At 42.1% G+C, this 17,943-nt stretch overlaps 1 protein-coding gene and 1 long non-coding RNA gene across 3 annotated transcripts in view; one reads left to right on the top strand and one right to left on the bottom strand.

Moving 5' to 3' along the window:
* The window catches only part of LOC148137549 (uncharacterized), a 132,064-nt gene that overhangs the window by 17,541 nt on the left and 96,580 nt on the right, over positions 1-17,943 (top strand). The gene's annotated exons all lie outside the window — the stretch shown is intronic.
* The window catches only part of fes (FES proto-oncogene, tyrosine kinase), a 57,436-nt gene that overhangs the window by 14,292 nt on the left and 25,201 nt on the right, over positions 1-17,943 (bottom strand). For both annotated transcript variants that reach the window (XM_043680483.2, XM_043680484.2), the window contains exons 5-12: positions 16,782-16,965; positions 8,032-8,169; positions 7,367-7,486; positions 6,637-6,759; positions 6,254-6,440; positions 5,862-5,939; positions 1,898-2,107; positions 540-662 (exon numbers count right to left, since the gene is read on the bottom strand). In XM_043680483.2, the coding sequence (XP_043536418.1) occupies positions 540-662; positions 1,898-2,107; positions 5,862-5,939; positions 6,254-6,440; positions 6,637-6,759; positions 7,367-7,486; positions 8,032-8,169; positions 16,782-16,965 (1,163 nt within the window). The remainder of the gene's footprint in view (positions 1-539; positions 663-1,897; positions 2,108-5,861; positions 5,940-6,253; positions 6,441-6,636; positions 6,760-7,366; positions 7,487-8,031; positions 8,170-16,781; positions 16,966-17,943) is intronic.

The following is a 17,943-nucleotide window of genomic DNA, read 5'->3' as shown; positions in this document are numbered from 1 at the left end:
AGAGAGAGAGAGGAGGTGGAGAGAGAGAGTGGGGAGGTGTAGAGAGAGAGCGAGAGAGAGTGGGGAGGTGGAGAGAGAGAGTGGGAAGGTGTAGAGAGAGAGTGGGGAGGTGTAGAGAGAGAGAGTGGGGAGGTGTAGAGAGAGAGTGGGGAGGTGTAGAGAGAGAGAGTGGGGAGGTGTAGAGAGAGAAAGAGAGTGCGGAGGTGTAGAGAGAGAGAGAGTGGGGAGGTGGAGAGAGAGAGTGGGGGGAGGTGGAGAGAGAGAGAGAGAGTGGGGAGGTGGAGAGAGAGAGTGAGAGAGAGAGAGAGAGAGAGAGGGGAGGTGTAGAGAGAGAGTGGGGAGGTGGAGAGAGAGAGAGGAGGTGGAGAGAGACAGTGGGGGAGGGCAGAGAGAGTAGGGGAGAGAGAGTGGGAGAAAAGGAAAGAATGTGGGGGGAGAGAGAGAGAGAGTTGGGGGGGGAGAAGAGAAAGAATGGGTGTCGAAGAGGGAGAGAGAGTGGGGTGTGCAAGTTATATTTGGCATGATATTTTAAAACGCACCTTAGCAATTGGTTTGATCAGTACAGCTCCAGTTTTCTTGGTGACAGGTTGTCTGGTTTTTACGAGGTTGTCAATGAGGAGAGGGATTGTGGAAAAACTCTCACCATCAAATCGATACTGAGACTGTTGAGAAACAGAAGGAGATGAGAATGGCATTCACACATGCAAAATTCAGCTGCTTTCAATTCACATCATGAGCTGAAATTTATCAATTTTTCATAGTATGTATTAACTCATAAAATGGTTGTAATAATCTTTCTGCTGCAATCTGAATACCAATGAAGACTGGTCTGAATGCCTTGTAACCACATCGTCAGCTTGATAATTGCATGCTAACACAAATTTTAGTGCACATGGTATAGCATGCACAGGATAGAGAACATTTCTTATTATACATTTATGTCGCAGAATAATGACCCCATTTACAGATGGTTTAACTATAGAAAGATCTCTTCCTCTTCACCAAATACATTCTCATTGTCCCTGCTCTTGAAAGTAGATGTCCACTTCATCTCAATTCCAACTTTGAACATGCAAATTAGGAGCAAGACTAGACCACGCAGCCTGTAAAGTCTGCTCCTCCATTCAATATGTTAATGATTGATTTAAATACTGCACATTCTCACCTTCCTCCAATAACCTGTGATCCACTTAATAAAAATCTGTGCCCCAACTAAGGATTGAACGCTCAACCTTTGGATTATGATGTTAAAAATCATACAACACCAGCTTATAGTCCAACAGGTTTATTTGGAAGCACTAGCTTTCAAGGCGCTGCTCCTTCCATTCCAAAAGCTAGTGATTCCAAATAAACCTGTTGGACTATAGCTGGGTGGTGTGTGACTTTTAACTTGTGTCCACCCCAGTCCAATACCGGCTCCTCCACATTCAGATTATGAGACTGGCATGCACTAATGGTAATTGATGAATTTGGAAGTGGTGGAATACAAAACCACAACTCTACAGAGGAGCTAAAATCCAGCATCTGAGACTGCTCAGCCAGGTTGTAACACCTCCTGCTGATTCCTGCTGGCTGACAGCTCCACAGGCACAAAACGCTCAAATAGCCTATTCTTCATTTTTATCTCTTCCCAATGACTGCACATGTGTGCATGCACATTCCATTGGTATGGGTGAGAATATGTGGAGAAGGCATCTTCCACCCTAATTCTACAATTGATTGTTTCTTCAAAGCAAGGAATTCTGATTCCAATTATTACTCTTCCAATGCAGAACTGCAGTAATTCACCATACAGCAAGGATCAAGCAATTGCTTAATATCAGCCATGGGGAAGAAGTTGTTTTAGGGGAATTTACAGATCACCACCCTAGTTGCCCTACAATGCTCTCATACTTACGTCTACATGTTGAATGATAAAATGGCGGCACTGTCCAGCAGACATCACAGACAGAACATACTCCCCTTTGTTCTGGCTTTCTCTCACCAGGAAGTCACCTTCGTTGATCAGGAGCTGCTGAGTTTCCATGCGGGGAATAGCACCATGATACCAGGTCTGCTGACATAGGGGCTTCTGAACAGCTGGTACAATTGGCAGGAGAGGAGGGAGCTGTAATGAAGAGCCTGAATCCCATTAGGATCATTTAATCAAAGGGCAGAACAAGTCTCAATCTAGTTCTGAAGATGGTGTCTTTGGAAGAGAGTGGAGGTAGCCTTCAAGCACAGGATCACAGTTTACAAAATACCCAAAGCTTTGTGCAAAGTTATTAATTGGAGTAAGCTCCCTATAGGTTAGTTACCTTGTTGTTATGACTTTGGTAGTAGGAGTGCATTGGAAATCAAACCCAACCAATCTGTGAGCCATACCAAAAGTGAACATATCTTAATCAATCGTCAAATATGGTCAAATTGTTTCACATTATTATTATTAACCAGATCAAAAGTGACTTCCAACAGGCTTTTCAATAAAATCAAAAAAAATTGTTTATTCTAGACAGACATTATTTAAATAAGTAACAAACTGGTTTCACCTGAGCTACAATGCAAATTGAATTATATTCCCCCAATCCCAAAAACACACATTTATACTTGAAAATGCAGAGCTTTTGTGGGTGGGGAAAATATTAGGCAGAAAGGCAAGCAAAACACCTCCCTTGCAGGTCAAGGAGTGAACTTAGAAATTGACTTCTTACAGTTTCTTTGAATTCCTTTTAACAATATTTGATTGGTAACAGTTGCAGAATAATAAAAAAAGTCTTTGGACTAGATTTCAGATTCAGTTAAGGAACAGTTAGGAGTCCAGATATTTGAAACTTTCAAACTGCTTCACTGAGGGATATAATGCTACTTTCAGCCTCAAGGTCTGATTCTCACTGACAGCGAGAGAGAGAGAGAGAGGAGAGAGAACTCCACCCTTGCAAGTATTTTCAGTCACATAGTGTGCAGGGTGTTCTAGCTAGGTGGATAAAGAACTGGTTGAGCAAAGGGAGACAGAGAGTAGTAGTTGAAGGGAGTTTTTCGAAATGGAGAAAGGTGACCAGTGGTGTTCCACAGGGGTCAGTATTGGGGCCACTGTTGTTTGTAATATACATAAATGATCTAGAAGAGGGCACTGTTGGTATGATCAGCAAGTTTGCAGATGACACAAAGATTGGTGGAGTAGCAGAAAGCATAAGGGACTATCAGAGAATACAGGAGAATATAGATAGACTGGAGAGTTGGGCAGAAAAGTGGCAGATGGCTTTCAATCCAGACAAATGTGAGGTGATGCATTTAGGCAAGTCTAATTATAGAGCGAATCATACAATGAATGGAAGAGCCTTGGGAAAAGTTGATAGGCAGAGAGATCTGGGAGTGTGTCCATTATACCCTGAAGGTTGTTGCATAGATGGATAGAGTGGTCAAGAGGCATATAGTATACTTGCCTTCATTGGACGGGGTATTGAGTATAAGAGCTGGCAAGTCATGTTAACATTGTACAAGACATTGGTTTGGCCGCATTTAGAATACTGTGTACAGTTCTAGTCGCCACATTACCAAAAGGATGTGGATGCTTTGGAGAGGGTGCAGAGAAGGTTCACGAGGATGTTGCCTGGTATGGAAGGTGCTAGCTATGAAGAGAGGTTGAGTAGGTTAGGTTTATTTTCACTAGAAAAAAGGAGATTGAGGGGGGACCTGATTGAGGTTTACAAAATCATGAAGGGTACAGACAGGATGGATAGAGACAAGCTTTTTCCCAGGGTGAAGGATTCAGTAACGAGAGGTCATGCTTTCAAGGTGAGAGGTGGAAAGTTTAAGGGGGATACATGCAGCAAGTACTTCACACAGAGGATGGTGGGCATTTGGAACGCGTTGCTAGCAGAGGTGGTAGTGGCAGGCACGGTAGATTAATTTATGATGCATCTGGACAGATGCATGAGTAGGTGGGGAGCAGAGGGATACAAATGCTTAGGAATTGACTGACAGGTTTAGACAGTACAGTTGGATCGGCTCAGGCTTGGAGGGCCGAAGGGCCTGTAGATTTTCTTTGTTCTTTGTACCCAAAACATCTGGTATGCACTGAAAAACACTCAACACCTCAATCCAGAGGCTGTTGCTAGTGATAGCAACATAGATCCATTTGGGTTTTCTAGGTCTGTTAGCTCAACAATTTAAGTAATACCTCTCTCCACAAATCTTTGCTTCAACTCTACTTTCCAAAATCACAAATAGACCACAGTCTCTTCAATAGTTTGGCTTTCCTGTTTGAGCCAATCAAATGATAAATCCTTTGCAACCCAGTAATATCTAGATGTGTCCATATTCCAATGCCCATCATCCCATAAATATATACAGAACCAACACTGTAAAATTATGAAGCAGGTTGGGAGGGGGGGAATGGCAATCATTTGCCCCAAAACTCTTGAGCTGGTAGTTGGGTGATCTATGTGCAGGGAGGTTGTTTGTGGTGATGGGGAGGTAAAAGATCAGCCTGAACTCTCCTGGGATTGTCACGATTTCACTGTGGTCAATGGGCTAGATTTGCTCCACTCACAGTTAGCATTTTAGGTTCTGAATCAATATCAGCCAGATGTGTTTGAAGACGATGACTGGTTTGTAAGGTTAGATCGCATGGAATCCAGGGAGAGATAGCCAATGGATACAAAATTGGCTTGATGGTAGAGGCTGGTGGTAGTGGGTTGTTATTCAGACTGGAGGCTTGTGAGCAGCGTTACGCCACGAGGATCAGTTCCGAGTCTACTGTTGTTAGTAATTTATATCAAGATTTCGATGAAAATATAGGAGGTATGGTAGTAAGTTTGCAGATGACACCAAAAATGGTGGTATAGAGGACTGTGAAGAAGGTTATTTCACAGTACAATGAGATCTTGATCAGGTGGGCCAATGGATTGAGAAGTGGCAGATGAAGCTTAATTTGGATAAACACAACTTGTTGCATTTTGGGAAGGCAAACCAGGGCAGGACTTACACAGTTAACGGTCAGGTTCTGGGGAGTGTTGTTGAACAGAGGGAGCTAGGGATGCAGGTTCCTTGAAAGTGGTGTCACAAGTTGACAGGGAGGTGAAGGCGGCGTTTGGCACACTTGCCTTTGTCAGCCAGCGTGTTGACTACAGGAGTTGGGATGTCATGTTACAGCTGTATAAGGCAATGGTAAGGCCATATTTGCACTACTGCTTAAAATTGTGGTCGCCCTGCTATAAGAAGAATGTTGTTAAACTAGGAAGAGTACAGAAAAATTTACAAGAGGCTGGGAATTGTTCCTTAGAGCTTCAGAGGCTAAGCGGTGGCCTTATAGAAGTTTATAAAATCATGAGGGGCATAGATAGGGGAAATAACCAAGATATTTTTCCAAGGGTAGGAGAGTCCACAACTAGGGGGCATAAGTTTAATGTGAGAGGGGAAAGATTTAAAAGAGACCTGAGGGGCAACCTTTTCACACGGAGGATGGTGCATGTATGGAATGAGATGCAAAAACAAGTGGTAGTGGTGGGTATAATTACAATATTTAAAAGACATTTGTACAGGTACACGAATAGAAAAGGTTTAGAGGAAAGGTTTAGGTCAATCATAGGCAAATGGGACTAGTTCAGTTTAGGATGCCTGCTCTGCATGGACGAGTTGGACCGAAAGGTCTGTTTCCATGCTGTATGACTCTATGACTCTAATTTACAAATGGAACAGAATGACTCGTGGGTTATTTGGGAAGTTGGACAACTCAATTTTATTCATTGTTAACCATTTCAGCTTATATGAATGGGGAGGAGGCCATGTTCCACCTACATCCCTTGGTTCAGTCACATTTCAATGTAGAAAAGTCTGCCAAGAAACTTATGTTTCAGAATTCATGGGAAAATGCCACTTACACTGAACTTGGGTTTGAATAGTCCGGAGAAATGTGTCTTCAGTGTTTCCAAGGATGAGGCTTTGACACCATCTTTCCCCTTTCAAAGGAAGATAAACAGATTAGCACAAAATCAGAACTGGGAAATGCTGAAAATATGCAGTAGGCTCTGTCAGCATCTGTAAAGAAAATGACAGGTTCCTATAATTCAGAGGCTATAGTGGGTAGGAGCATTAGAATTTGGGCCACTGCAGGTTGCAGTCTTTGAACTGGGGAATTTGTATCTAAATAAACATTTTTTAAAAAACTTGCACTTCACAAATAACTGATTGGCTGTGAATTGTGCTAAGTTACTTTGAAGACACACAACATCACTACAAACTCTTCTCCATGTAGATAACAATCGAAACTCACAACTGAGGAGTTGGAATATCTGTCCTCCTCTAACTGCAGGGCTGGCGGAGGCTCCTTGTCTCCCAGCTCTTTCAGCTTCTGCACCAGAATCAGACGCTGTGCCTCCAACCTACCCTTGTTGCACAGAAGGACCTGGACCTGTTGTCTGCTTTCCTCCAAAGCACATTTCTTGCTGAAGATGTAAACACTGCAATAGAGCAGATAGAATGCTTTTAACAGGAAAAAAAAGAGACAATCCAGAAACAAAGTATATATAAGGAACAGGACCAGGGGTAGACTATTTGACCCCTCAGATCTCCTCCAGTAGTATTCAACACAATTATGCTGATCTCCTACTTAATTCCACTTTTCCACTGGCTCGTAGGTACATGTGACTTTCTCACCGTGATCTACAGCCACTTGATTGCTCCTCCGCTGTTACTTCCGTGGAGATCTGTCTGATAGTTGCCTGTCGGTTGTCAATGGTTTCTTTCAGAGACTGCAACTCTTCCTCCAGAGATGTTAGACTAGGGGCATAAAGAAAATAAATCTGTACAGTACCTACCAGGAATATGAAGATTGTTCTGTTATTGGTTATTGTTCTATTGTGATGCCATTCTTTATCGCAAATGTACACATGTGTGCTTTAGGGGCTCTTGGCACAGTAGTAGTGCCCCCCTGAGTGGGGTGCCAGGTTCAAGTTCCACCTGTCCCAGAGAAGTGTCATGAAAAGTTTGAATAGGTTGATTAAAAATATCTACAACAGAATACTTTGGTAATTCTAACACATAAAGTATGTTTAGCCTCTGCTGTACTAGTCATAATCAGATCTGATCTTGGAAGCTAAGCAGACTCAGACCTAGTTAGTACTTGGATGGGAGACTGCCTGTTTTCAATGGCTGTTGAGGTGCCCCTCCCTCTGCACCAGAAGGCTAGGTTTAAGCACTACCTACTCCAGAGGTGTGTCATTGCATATCTAAATAGGGTTACTAGAAATATCTACGTTTGCATGTATACACACAGAACCTGTGTTCACACCAAATGTAAGATGCATTTGTTTACAAAGATGCACGAACACTGACACATATGCACACACACTAATAGGTGTAGAATGGTTCTGGAGAAGCCACTTACCTGTGTTGCACTGATTCAATGGTCAAGTCGTTGAGCTCCAACTCTCCCACCTGCAAATTGTCCAAGTCCTCAAGGAGGCTAGTGTCAAAGCTAGCAAGTGGAGGGACCTCAGCCACTGACCTGTCAATTAGGAAAGAAAAGGATTCAGAAAGGAACAAAATGACAACAAGCCTTGTTTAGAAGTGTCTCATTTCTCAAGTCCTTGCCAGGTGTGGAGTTGAGCCACTTGATCAGCGAAAGTGCCAGAATCAGACTCTGATCTTAGTCAGTGAGGGCAATGGAGTTAACAGTGACCACAGCAGTCTTAGAGTGGACTGAATTGTGGGGAAGGTTGAAAATCAGCCAGGGATCATGCTCACAATGGCTATGGGAACCCCATATGTGAATATTAGTCTCAACAGCTATGATTTCTGTGGTCAAATAGCCCGGACAATAACTGTCCTGGCTGTCAGGTAAAGCGGAGCCACTGAGAAAACTACTGAGAGTAGGTGACTGGTACACCCAGTCAGTGTCTTCAGGAGAGAAGTAAGGAAGCTCCTGAAAAGCACTATTTTCACGGCATGTATAATTACCATAAATATTGGAGGTATTAGGAACAAAGTTTTGTAGCCTTATCAAATCAAAGATGCAAGTACGGAGTGCGGTGTGCACCTAGAAGCTCAAACCTGTTTTGCTCAATGAAGCTCTCATATTCTTTGTGTGGGTCAATGGCCTCAATGGCATCACTGATCTCCCGATGAACAGTCACCACTTCCTCCTGGATCAGGCTGCTAATCTCCTGATATTCCTGCAAAATCTCTTTCCTGTGGATAATAACGGAACAGAATGCAGTGAGTGCATTGCTACCTGTTCAAAGATATTCCATCAGGTTCAAACTGCCATCACATCCTTCCCTATTCCAAAATGTTTGCCAATAAACTCCAACTGCTGATCCATTTAAATTTAGGTCCGGCCAAAATCCTGGGGTAGAAATTCATCTGGGTCACACATTGTGTTCTCCTCCTGAAACTTAGTTCCAGCAAATGCAATAAGTCTGAATATTAGCTATGATGCCACCTGTATAAATATATAACTTTGATAAAGTGAATGGGAAGGGCTTATTTACCTCATCAGAGAGGTCAACAACTAGGGGGTTTAGATTTGAAGTATTTGGTAGAAGGATTAGAAGGGACATGAGGAATAATTTGTTTTAACCTAGAAGGTGATGAAAGGCTGAAACTCATTGTCTAAAAGTGCAGGAGAGTTTGAAACCATGAACATTCAAAAAATGTCCAGATCTCAAGTGCCATAACCTGCAGGGCTACAGAGCCAATGAAGGTTAGGCAATGTGGCTCATTTTTTGGCTGCTGCAGATATGAAAATGGCCATGTCTGTGCTGGGAATCTTCTGTGATTTCCACACCAAATCACAGAATGAAGGATCATACTGACACCACTTTGATTCTTCGAAAGAGCTCTCTCTCATCTCACAATTCACCAAATTCATCCACTAATAGGGACCATGAGTCCATAAGACCATTAGACATGGCAGCAGAAGAGAACTAATTGGCACATCGAGTGTACTCCACCATCTAATGGAATCATAGCTGATCTACAAATCCTCAACATTTTGGTACAATAAAGAGGGGTAGGGTTTATACGATTAATGGTAGGGCTTAGATCGTGTTGTAGAACAGAGACACCTAGAGGTGCAGGTACATAATTCTTTGAAGTTTGTGCCACATATAGACAGGATGGTTAAAAAGTTGTTTGGCATGCTTGGCTTCATTGCTCAATCCTTTGAGTATAAGAGTTGGGAAGTCATGTTGAAGTTGTATAAGACATTGGAGAGGCCTCTTCTGGAATACTGTTTCCAGCTCTGGTTGCCCAGTTATAGGAAAGATATTATTAAGCTGGAGAGGTTTCAAAAGAGATTTACCAGGATGTTGCTGGATTTGGAAGTTTGAGTTATAAAAGAAAGGCTACATAGGCTGGAGCTTACTAAAGCTTAGAAGGTTAAAAGGCAACCTGATAGAAGTTTATAAAATAATGAGAGGTATTGATAGACATAATAGTCGTTATCTTTTCCCTAGGATGGGTGATTTCAAGAATGATAAGAGAAAGATTTTAAAAAAGACATGAGGGGAAAATCTTTTACACAGAGGCTGGTTCAAGTGTAGAATGAACTTCCTAAGGAAGTGGTACAACTAGTGTTTAAAAGACATTTACATAAGTACATGAATAGGAAAGGTTTGGAGGAAAACAGGCCAGGAGCAGGCAGGTAGGACTAGTTTAGTTTGGGATTATGTTCAGCACGGACTGATTGGAATGAAGGGTCTGTTTCCGTACTGTGTGACTCTAAAATTTCACTTTCCTGCCCTTTCCCCACAACCCTTGATTCCCTTACTGATTAAAAATCTGTCTCAGCCTTGAACATATTTAACAACTGAGCTTCTATAGCCCTCTGCAGTAAAGAATTCTACAGATTCACTGTCTTCTGAGAGAAGAAATTCCTTCTCATCTCTGTCCTAACTCAGTGATCCCTTACTCAGATTATGCCCTTTCATCCTAGACTCAACCACAAGGAAAACCAAACCTTCCAGATCTACGTTGTCAAGCCCTGTAAAACATTGAAATTTCAACCAGGTTGACTTTTCTTCTTCTATACTCTAATGCGTAGAGACCTAGCCTACTCAACCTCTCTCTTTTCATAGCTAGGATTAACTCAGCAAACCTTCTCTGCATAGCCTCCAACCTTTAATTAAGGGGACAAAAAGTGTTCACACTATTCTAAGTATGGTCTAACTAGCGCCTTGTATAGTTTTAGCAAGACTTCCCTATTTTCATGCTCCATTTCTCTGAAATGAAGGCAAATTCCATTCCTGCAGAACTTGGATGGTAGCCTTTTGCGATTCATGCTTTCATTAATTTCAGGACTTTCTGCAGCCTTTCTCCATTTAAATAATATTCATCTCCTCTGTCCTTCCTGCCATAGTGCATAACCTCACATTTTCCCACATCATATTCCATCTGCCAAGTATTTGCTGACTCACTTAACCTGTCTATATCCCTTGTATACAGTTTATATCACCCTCAACACTTACCTACCCACTTATTTTATGACATCTGCAAATTCAGTGATAGTATATTCACTTTCCTCATCCAAGTCGGTTAGGTCAGGAGAGGTTTTGTACTTCAAGTTGACTGGACGGCTGTGGTACACTTGCTAAGGATACTAGGAAGGCCCTGCCTTCTCAACCTTGCCCCTTACCTGAGGTGTTGTGACCCTCAAGTTAAACTCATCACGAATCATCTCTCTCTAATGAGAAAGCAAATCTATAATCCTTTGAGTGATTGTGATGACTACTTTTTTTTAGTAAAACTTCATGTCATTCAGATATATTGTAATGGTGTCCCCACCACAGACCCTGACAGCACTTAACTAGTTACAGGTAGCCATCTTGAAAATGTCCCTTCTATTCAACTTTCTGTGTATATTAGTTAGCCAGTCCTCTATCTATGCTAACAATACTACCCACAACGTATGGGCTTTTATCTTATTAAGTAGCCTTATGCATGGTGCCTCATCAAATGCACTCCAGAAATTCAAATATTATCGCATCTATTGGTTCTCTTTCATCTATCCTGTTTGTTATCTATTCAAAGAATTCTAACAAATTTGCATTTTAATGTATGAGAATTTGAGCTGGATGAGATCGATTAGTTTTATGCTATTTTGTGATGACCTCAGACATGTAAATCACATACCTACTCCAAAAACCTAAAGTACAGAAAATTCCCAAGCATCCTCACACAATACACATATGTACATACACACCGAACACATGCACACTCAGACAGAATACACACCCAATATGCGATCAACATATATACCAACATATGCACCACACACATACATACACACGTGACAGGTAAAGTCACCATAGTCCTGTTGAGCCATTGGCTACTTTCATTAGAGAGAGTCAGCTGCTGGTTTAACCTGAGAATCACCATGCCTCAGGCAAGGGGCAAACTTGAGAAGGGAGCTTCATGCTAACTTCAGCCAGTATAAGAGTTGAACCCATGCTGCTGGTGTCACTCTGCATTGCAAACCAGCTGCCTAGCCAACTTGCCGAAACAACCCTCTTCAACATATACACACCCAAAATATACACACTCCACAATTACCTACACATACAAAAACCACACAGCACATGGACTCATACATGTACACAGCCAGGCACACAAACACACATAAATTCACACACTGAACACACATACAGTGCAATCAACCTCCCTAGCGAAGGAAGCCTGTAGATGATCAATTGCTATCCTATTTGATGGAGGGAGGAGGGGCCAACAGCACCAAATGAATCCTAATGATGGGAATGCTCTTAAGGGAAATGGAAAATGTCATGCTGGTGCAGCAGAGGGAGCTCTATCATTGGGTTCATTTTAATGAGCAGCTTGACGAAGAATGTTGCAGTGACCAAGCAGCTACATTAGAACATAGAATATAGAACATTACAGCGCAGTACAGGCCTTTCAGCCCTCGATGTTGAGCCGACCTGTGAACTCAATCTGAAGCCCATCTAACCCACACTATTCCATTCTTGTTCATATGCTTATCCAATGACCATTTAAATGGCCTTAAAATTGACGAGTCTACTACAGTTGCAGGCAGTGTGTTCCAAGCCCCAGTACTCTCTGAGTAAAGAAACTACCTCTGACATCTGTCCTATATCACTAGTCATCACCACCCGAGGAAAATGGCTCTCACTGTTCAACTTATCTAACCCTCTGATTATCTTATATGTCTCTATTAAGTCACTTTTCAACCTTCTTCTCTCTTAACGAAAACAGCCTCAAGTCCCTCAGCCTTTCCTCGCAAGACCTTCCCTCCATACCAAGCAATATCCTAGTAAATCTCCTCTGAATCCTTTCCAGAGCTTCCACATCCTTCCCATAATGCTGTATAAACCAGAACTGTAAGCAATACTCCAAGTGTGGCCGCACCAGAGTTTTGTATAGCTGCAGCATGACCTCTTGGTTCCGAACTTCAATCTCTCTACCAATAAAAGTTAACACACCATACACCTTCTTAACAACCTTATCAAGCTGGGTAACAACTTTCAAGGATCTATGTACCTGGACACCGAGATCTCCCTGTTCATCTGCACCAACAAGAACCTTACCGACAGCCTCACACAGGGCACCTCACACTTTCAATGCATAATCTGGGCCAACATGGCACCTATTGTTAAAGTTCCCTTGAGAATGTAACTTTAAGAAAGTTCTGGGATTTACATATGAAAGAACTGAAACCAACATGCCCACTTTAAAAGATGAGAGACTTAAACAATCCAGGTCTTTTTCAATATATAATTTCAGTTACATCAGACTATAAACTTGTGCTATAAATTTTGTGTCCTACAATCTTATACTCCACAACCACCTGATGAAGGAGCAGCGCTCCAAAAGCTTCTTCTTCCAAATAAACCTGTTGGACCAAAACCTGGTGTGTTGTGTGATTTTTAACTTTGTACACTCCAGTCCAAAACCAGCACCTCCAAATCAAGAATCTTACCATTAGCCCAGTACTCTGCATTCCTGTTACCCCATCCAAAGTGAATCACCTCACACTTTTCCGCATTAAACTCCATTTGCCACCTATCAGCCCAGCTCAGCAGTTTATCTATGTCCCTCTGTAACCTACAACATCCTTCGTCACTATCTACATGACCTTAGTGTCATCCACAAATTCACTAAGCCATCCTTCTATGCCCTCATCCAGGTAATTTATAAAAATGACAAACAACAGTGGACCCAAAACTGACCCTTGCGGTACACCACTAGTAATTGAACTCCAGGATGAGTATTTCCCACCAATCACCACCCTCTATCTTCTTTCAGCTAGCCAAGTTCTGATCCAAACTGCTAAATCACCCTCAATCCTACTGTGGGGAACCTTACCAAATGCCTTACTGAAATCCATATACACCACATCAACCACTTTACCCTCATTGACCTGTTTAGTCACCTTCTCAAAGAACTCAGTACAGTTTGTGAGGCATGACCTACCTGCATAAAACTACCCCTGATCAAATTATTCCTTTCTAGGTGATTATAAATCCTCTCTCTTATAACCCTTTCCAACACTTTTCCCACAACTGAAGTAAGGCTCACAGGTCTATAATTTCCAGGGTTATCTCTACTCCCATTCTTGAACAAGGGAACAACATTTGCTATCCTGCAGTCTTCTGGCACTAATCCTGTAAACAATAACAACATAAAGAGTGGGTGACACAGTGGTTAGCACTGCTGCCTCACAGTGCCAGAGACCCGGGTTCAATTCCCGCCTCAGGCGACTGACTGTATGGAGTTTGCACATTCTCCCCGTGTCTGCATGTGTTTCCTCCGGGTGCTCCGGTCTCCTCCCACAGTCCACAAATGTGCAGGTTAGGTGAATTGGCCATGCTAAATTGCCCCTAGTGTTAGGTGCAGGGGTAAATGTAGGGGAATGGGTCTGGGTGGGTGCGCTTTGGTGGTTTGGTGTAGATTTGTTGGGCCGAAGGGCCTGTTTTCACTCTGTAATCTAATCTAATCTGTAAGTAATCTAATCTAAAAGATCAAAGCCAAAGGTCGGCAATCTCCTCCCTGGCTTCCCAGAGGATCAGAGGATAAATCCCATCCAGCCCAGGGAATTTATCTATTTTTACACTTCCCAGAATTGCTAACACCTCCTCCTTGTGAATCTCAATCCCATCTAGTCCAGTAGCCTGTATCTCAGTATTCTCCGCAACCATACTACTTTTTGTCAGTATTCACACTAGAAAAATACATTTATATAGCACTTCCTCTATCTCCTCTGACTCCACACACAACTTCCCACTACTATCCTTGATTGGCCATAACCTTACTCCAGTCATTCTTTTATTTTTGATATACCTATAGAAAGCCTTAAGGTTTTCCTTGATCCTATCCACCAATGACTCCTTATGTACCCTCCCTGCTCTTCTTAGCTCTCTCTTTAGGTCTTTCCTGGCTAACTTGTAACTCTCAAGCGCCCTAACTGAGCCTTCATCTCTTATCCTAACAATAAGCCTTCTTCTTCCTTTGACAAGAAATTCAATGCCTTAGCAAACCATGGCTCCCATGCTTGACTACCTCCTCCCTGTCTGACCGGTACATACTTAGCAAAGACGTGCAGAATCTGGTCTTTGAACAAGCTCCACATTTCAATTGTGCCCATCCCCTGAAATTTCCTTCCCCATCCAATGCATCCGAAATTTTGCCTAATCACATCGTAATTGCCTTTCCCCCAGCTATAAGTCTTGTCCTGTGGTATATATCTATCCGTTTCCATCACTTCAGTGAACATAACTGAATTGTGGTTACTATCACCCAAGTGCTCACCTACCTCAAAATCTAACACCTGGCCAGGTTCATTACCCAGCACCAAATTTAATGTGGCCTCGCCCCTTATTGGCCTGTCTACAAACTGTGTCAGGAAACCCTCCTGCACACATTGGACAAAAACTGACCCATCTAAAGTACTTGAACTATAGTATTCCCAGTCAATATTTGGAAAGTTAAAGACCCCATAGCAACTACCTTGTTACTTTTGCTCCTATTGAGGATCATTTTTGCTATCCCATCCTCTACATCTCTGGAACTATGCAGAGGCCTATAGAAAATTCCCAATGGGATAACCTCTCCTTTCCAGCCCATACTGCCTCAGTAGAAGAGTTCTCAAACGTCCTTTCTGCAACCGTAATACTGTCTTTGACTAACAATGCCACACCACCTCCCTCTTTTACCATCTTTTCGATTCTTACTGAAGCATCTAAATCCTGGAAGCTGCAATAACCCTGCTCTACCCATGTCTCCTAAATGGCCACAACATTGAAATCCCAGATACCAACCCATGATGCAAGTTCACCCACTTTATTTCGGATTCTCTTGGCATTCTCATATGAATTGCATAAAGCTCAAAGGAGATCCTTCTGATTGCACACTCCCAGCACTGGCCATAACTCACTGAAAAATGACACTCCAGAAAGGGGAGACACATACACAATTTCTGGTTTGATCTGTCTTTACTGATACACCCTCAATAGCTCAGTCCTCGTGGGTTAGATTATTATGAAATTTGGGTTTTGGGGTTTGATTCTTAGCTGCTGAGAGTCATATAGCACAGAAACAGACCCTTCAGTCCAGCTTGTCCATGTCGACTAATAGATCTCAAACTGACCTAGTTCCATTTGCCAGCATTGGCTCATATTCCTCTAAATTCTTCCTGTCCATTTGCCCATCCAGATGCCTTTTAAATTTGTAATTGTATCTGCCTTCATTAATTCCTTTGGCAGCTTGTTCCACACAGACATCACCTTCTGCATGAAAAAGCAAATTGTCAGGTCATTTTTAAATCTTTCCCCTCTCAGCTTAAACCTTTGTCCTCTAGTTTTGGACTCCCTGTTTTGTCTTCATTTTGGGTATGCTGTTTCTTAATCTCTGCTTTACCCAAGAATTTACATATTAATGAATCGAAACCTGCAATCTATTCTAAAAAATGAAAGACTTAACAGCAATCTAGGTTTGTTCAATATATCACATCAGTTGTATGACACTATGTTGTTTTACTATAAATTCTGCCCCACTAGCTACCTGACGAAGGACCAGTGCTCTGAAAGCTTGTACTTCCAAATAAACCTATTGGACCATAGCCTGGTATTGTGTGATTTAAACTTCATCAACCCCAGTTCAACACCAACACTTCCACGTCATGGTTACCCAAGAATAACTATTGGCCAACTCCCAAGAATTGTAGCAACACTTAGTTCATTAAAACCCTATTACTGGTTTTGACAAAATATATATTTTTCAGTAATTCTCAAGTTCTGTGCTATAACAAACACTCGTGTTCAGTGTTTCCGCAGTATAAATATGACACATTGACTGTCACTGCAAAAGGACATGACTCAAAGTGACTGTATCAATAGTCAAGTGGAAGAATTTAACAGTTTTGAAAATGCAGCAAGCATCATGTTGTAAATGAGACAGAAGAACACCCACAAAGACTTTACGACAGCTCCTGTTAACACGGAACATAAATAGATTTCTTTACTCAACTTTAAATTCATGTCAGGAAAGCCATCTCCACATGACTGGAAGAGGGTCAAATATTAGAATTGGCAGAAAAACTGGAAATAACGCTGACACAGTGAGTGTTTCACAGATTCTACATAAGTCAGGGTTTCTCAGTATGTTCCCCACCAGTCCATCGAACATTCTGAACCCACTGTCCTACATCTCACCCCACTCACCCATATTGACGTTTGCAGGTTTCTTTACTTCAGAATCAGAGGCTGAATTATTCTCTTCCCACAATGAATCCAAACAGGTACCAATACCAAAGATCAAGCCAAGGTACTTACAAAATATAAACCATCTCTTCGTGTAGTTCTTGCAGACTGTCGAGCAGTCCTGGCAAACCTTGGTGATAATAGTGCTGGTGGTGGACCTCTGCAGATTTGAGAGCAAGTACATACTGATTGTGGAGTATGTGCATCTTCATGGCAGCTTTGACATACTTGTCTCTCATTCTGTCCCGGTCCTTGTCTGGAATTAAACATAAATTCACACAATCAAAACTTTTTGAAGGTAACTATTGAACTCTTTGTGGTGAGGGATATTAAAATGAGGGAGACTTGTCATTCAGATTTTCCAGTTCCATGACAGGACACAAGTTAGTGAGCCTGAAACCAAAGTTCACACACCCTCCATTTCCCCACCCCAAATGCCCACACCTCCACCCTCATCTCCCCATCTTCACCCCAGCTTGACCACATCTCCCACCTCCACCTCCCTGCACAATCCCACCCCTCTGCCTGCACCTTCATTTCTCCGCCCACACCTCAGTCCAATCACCAACATTCCTCTCCCCCACTGAGCTGCCTACTGCTACACCTCTTATTGGCATCCCACCCTTCACATCGTCCCCTGTTCCCCATCGAGCTCAGGAACTGGCTGATGAGAAGCAACTTGGAGCAATGACAACAATTCACTGAAGACTCCAGAACATCTGTAGCTTTGCCATTATGAAGGAAATAAGACAGCATCAAACATTTGGACTCCGGTCTTGTCATTTTCACAACCTAAGACTCTTAAGATCTGTAACTATATTTTATTTCATTCAACCTTTCTTCAATAGACACCCTTCTCTTTAAGCCTCGTCTTTTTATAGCTTTCTAACTTGTGTTTGTTTGCATGTGCTTGATGTATTTTCTCACATAGATAACTAAATACCACTTACTTTTACTCAAAGAAATCTTGGAATTGGCTCTCCTTAACTTTTGATCTGGTTAACTAAGTTTAATTGAAGTGTGATAGTTAAGTGCTAAAAAAGGAAATAAAAATAGTTTTGCAACTGACCGAATGAGTCCAGTAAAGAGCTAATGTCAAGAAGGAAACCTGATTGTAACAAGTGGCATTTCTGAGAAAGATGACTAACTTAGAAGCAATTTTAAATCTGGTTTGGACCCATTTCACAAAGGACCCTTGCAACCATTAGAGGGAGGAGATCATGAACTGACTTTT

The sequence above is a fragment of the Chiloscyllium plagiosum genome, unplaced genomic scaffold (genome assembly GCF_037043375.1).
Source record: "Chiloscyllium plagiosum isolate Xiang-an unplaced genomic scaffold, Cpla_swu_hap1 HiC_scaffold_42, whole genome shotgun sequence".
Classification (NCBI taxonomy): domain Eukaryota; kingdom Metazoa; phylum Chordata; class Chondrichthyes; order Orectolobiformes; family Hemiscylliidae; genus Chiloscyllium; species Chiloscyllium plagiosum.
Note: the sequence above shows the minus strand (reverse complement) of the source record. Positions and strands in the feature narration are given on the sequence as shown.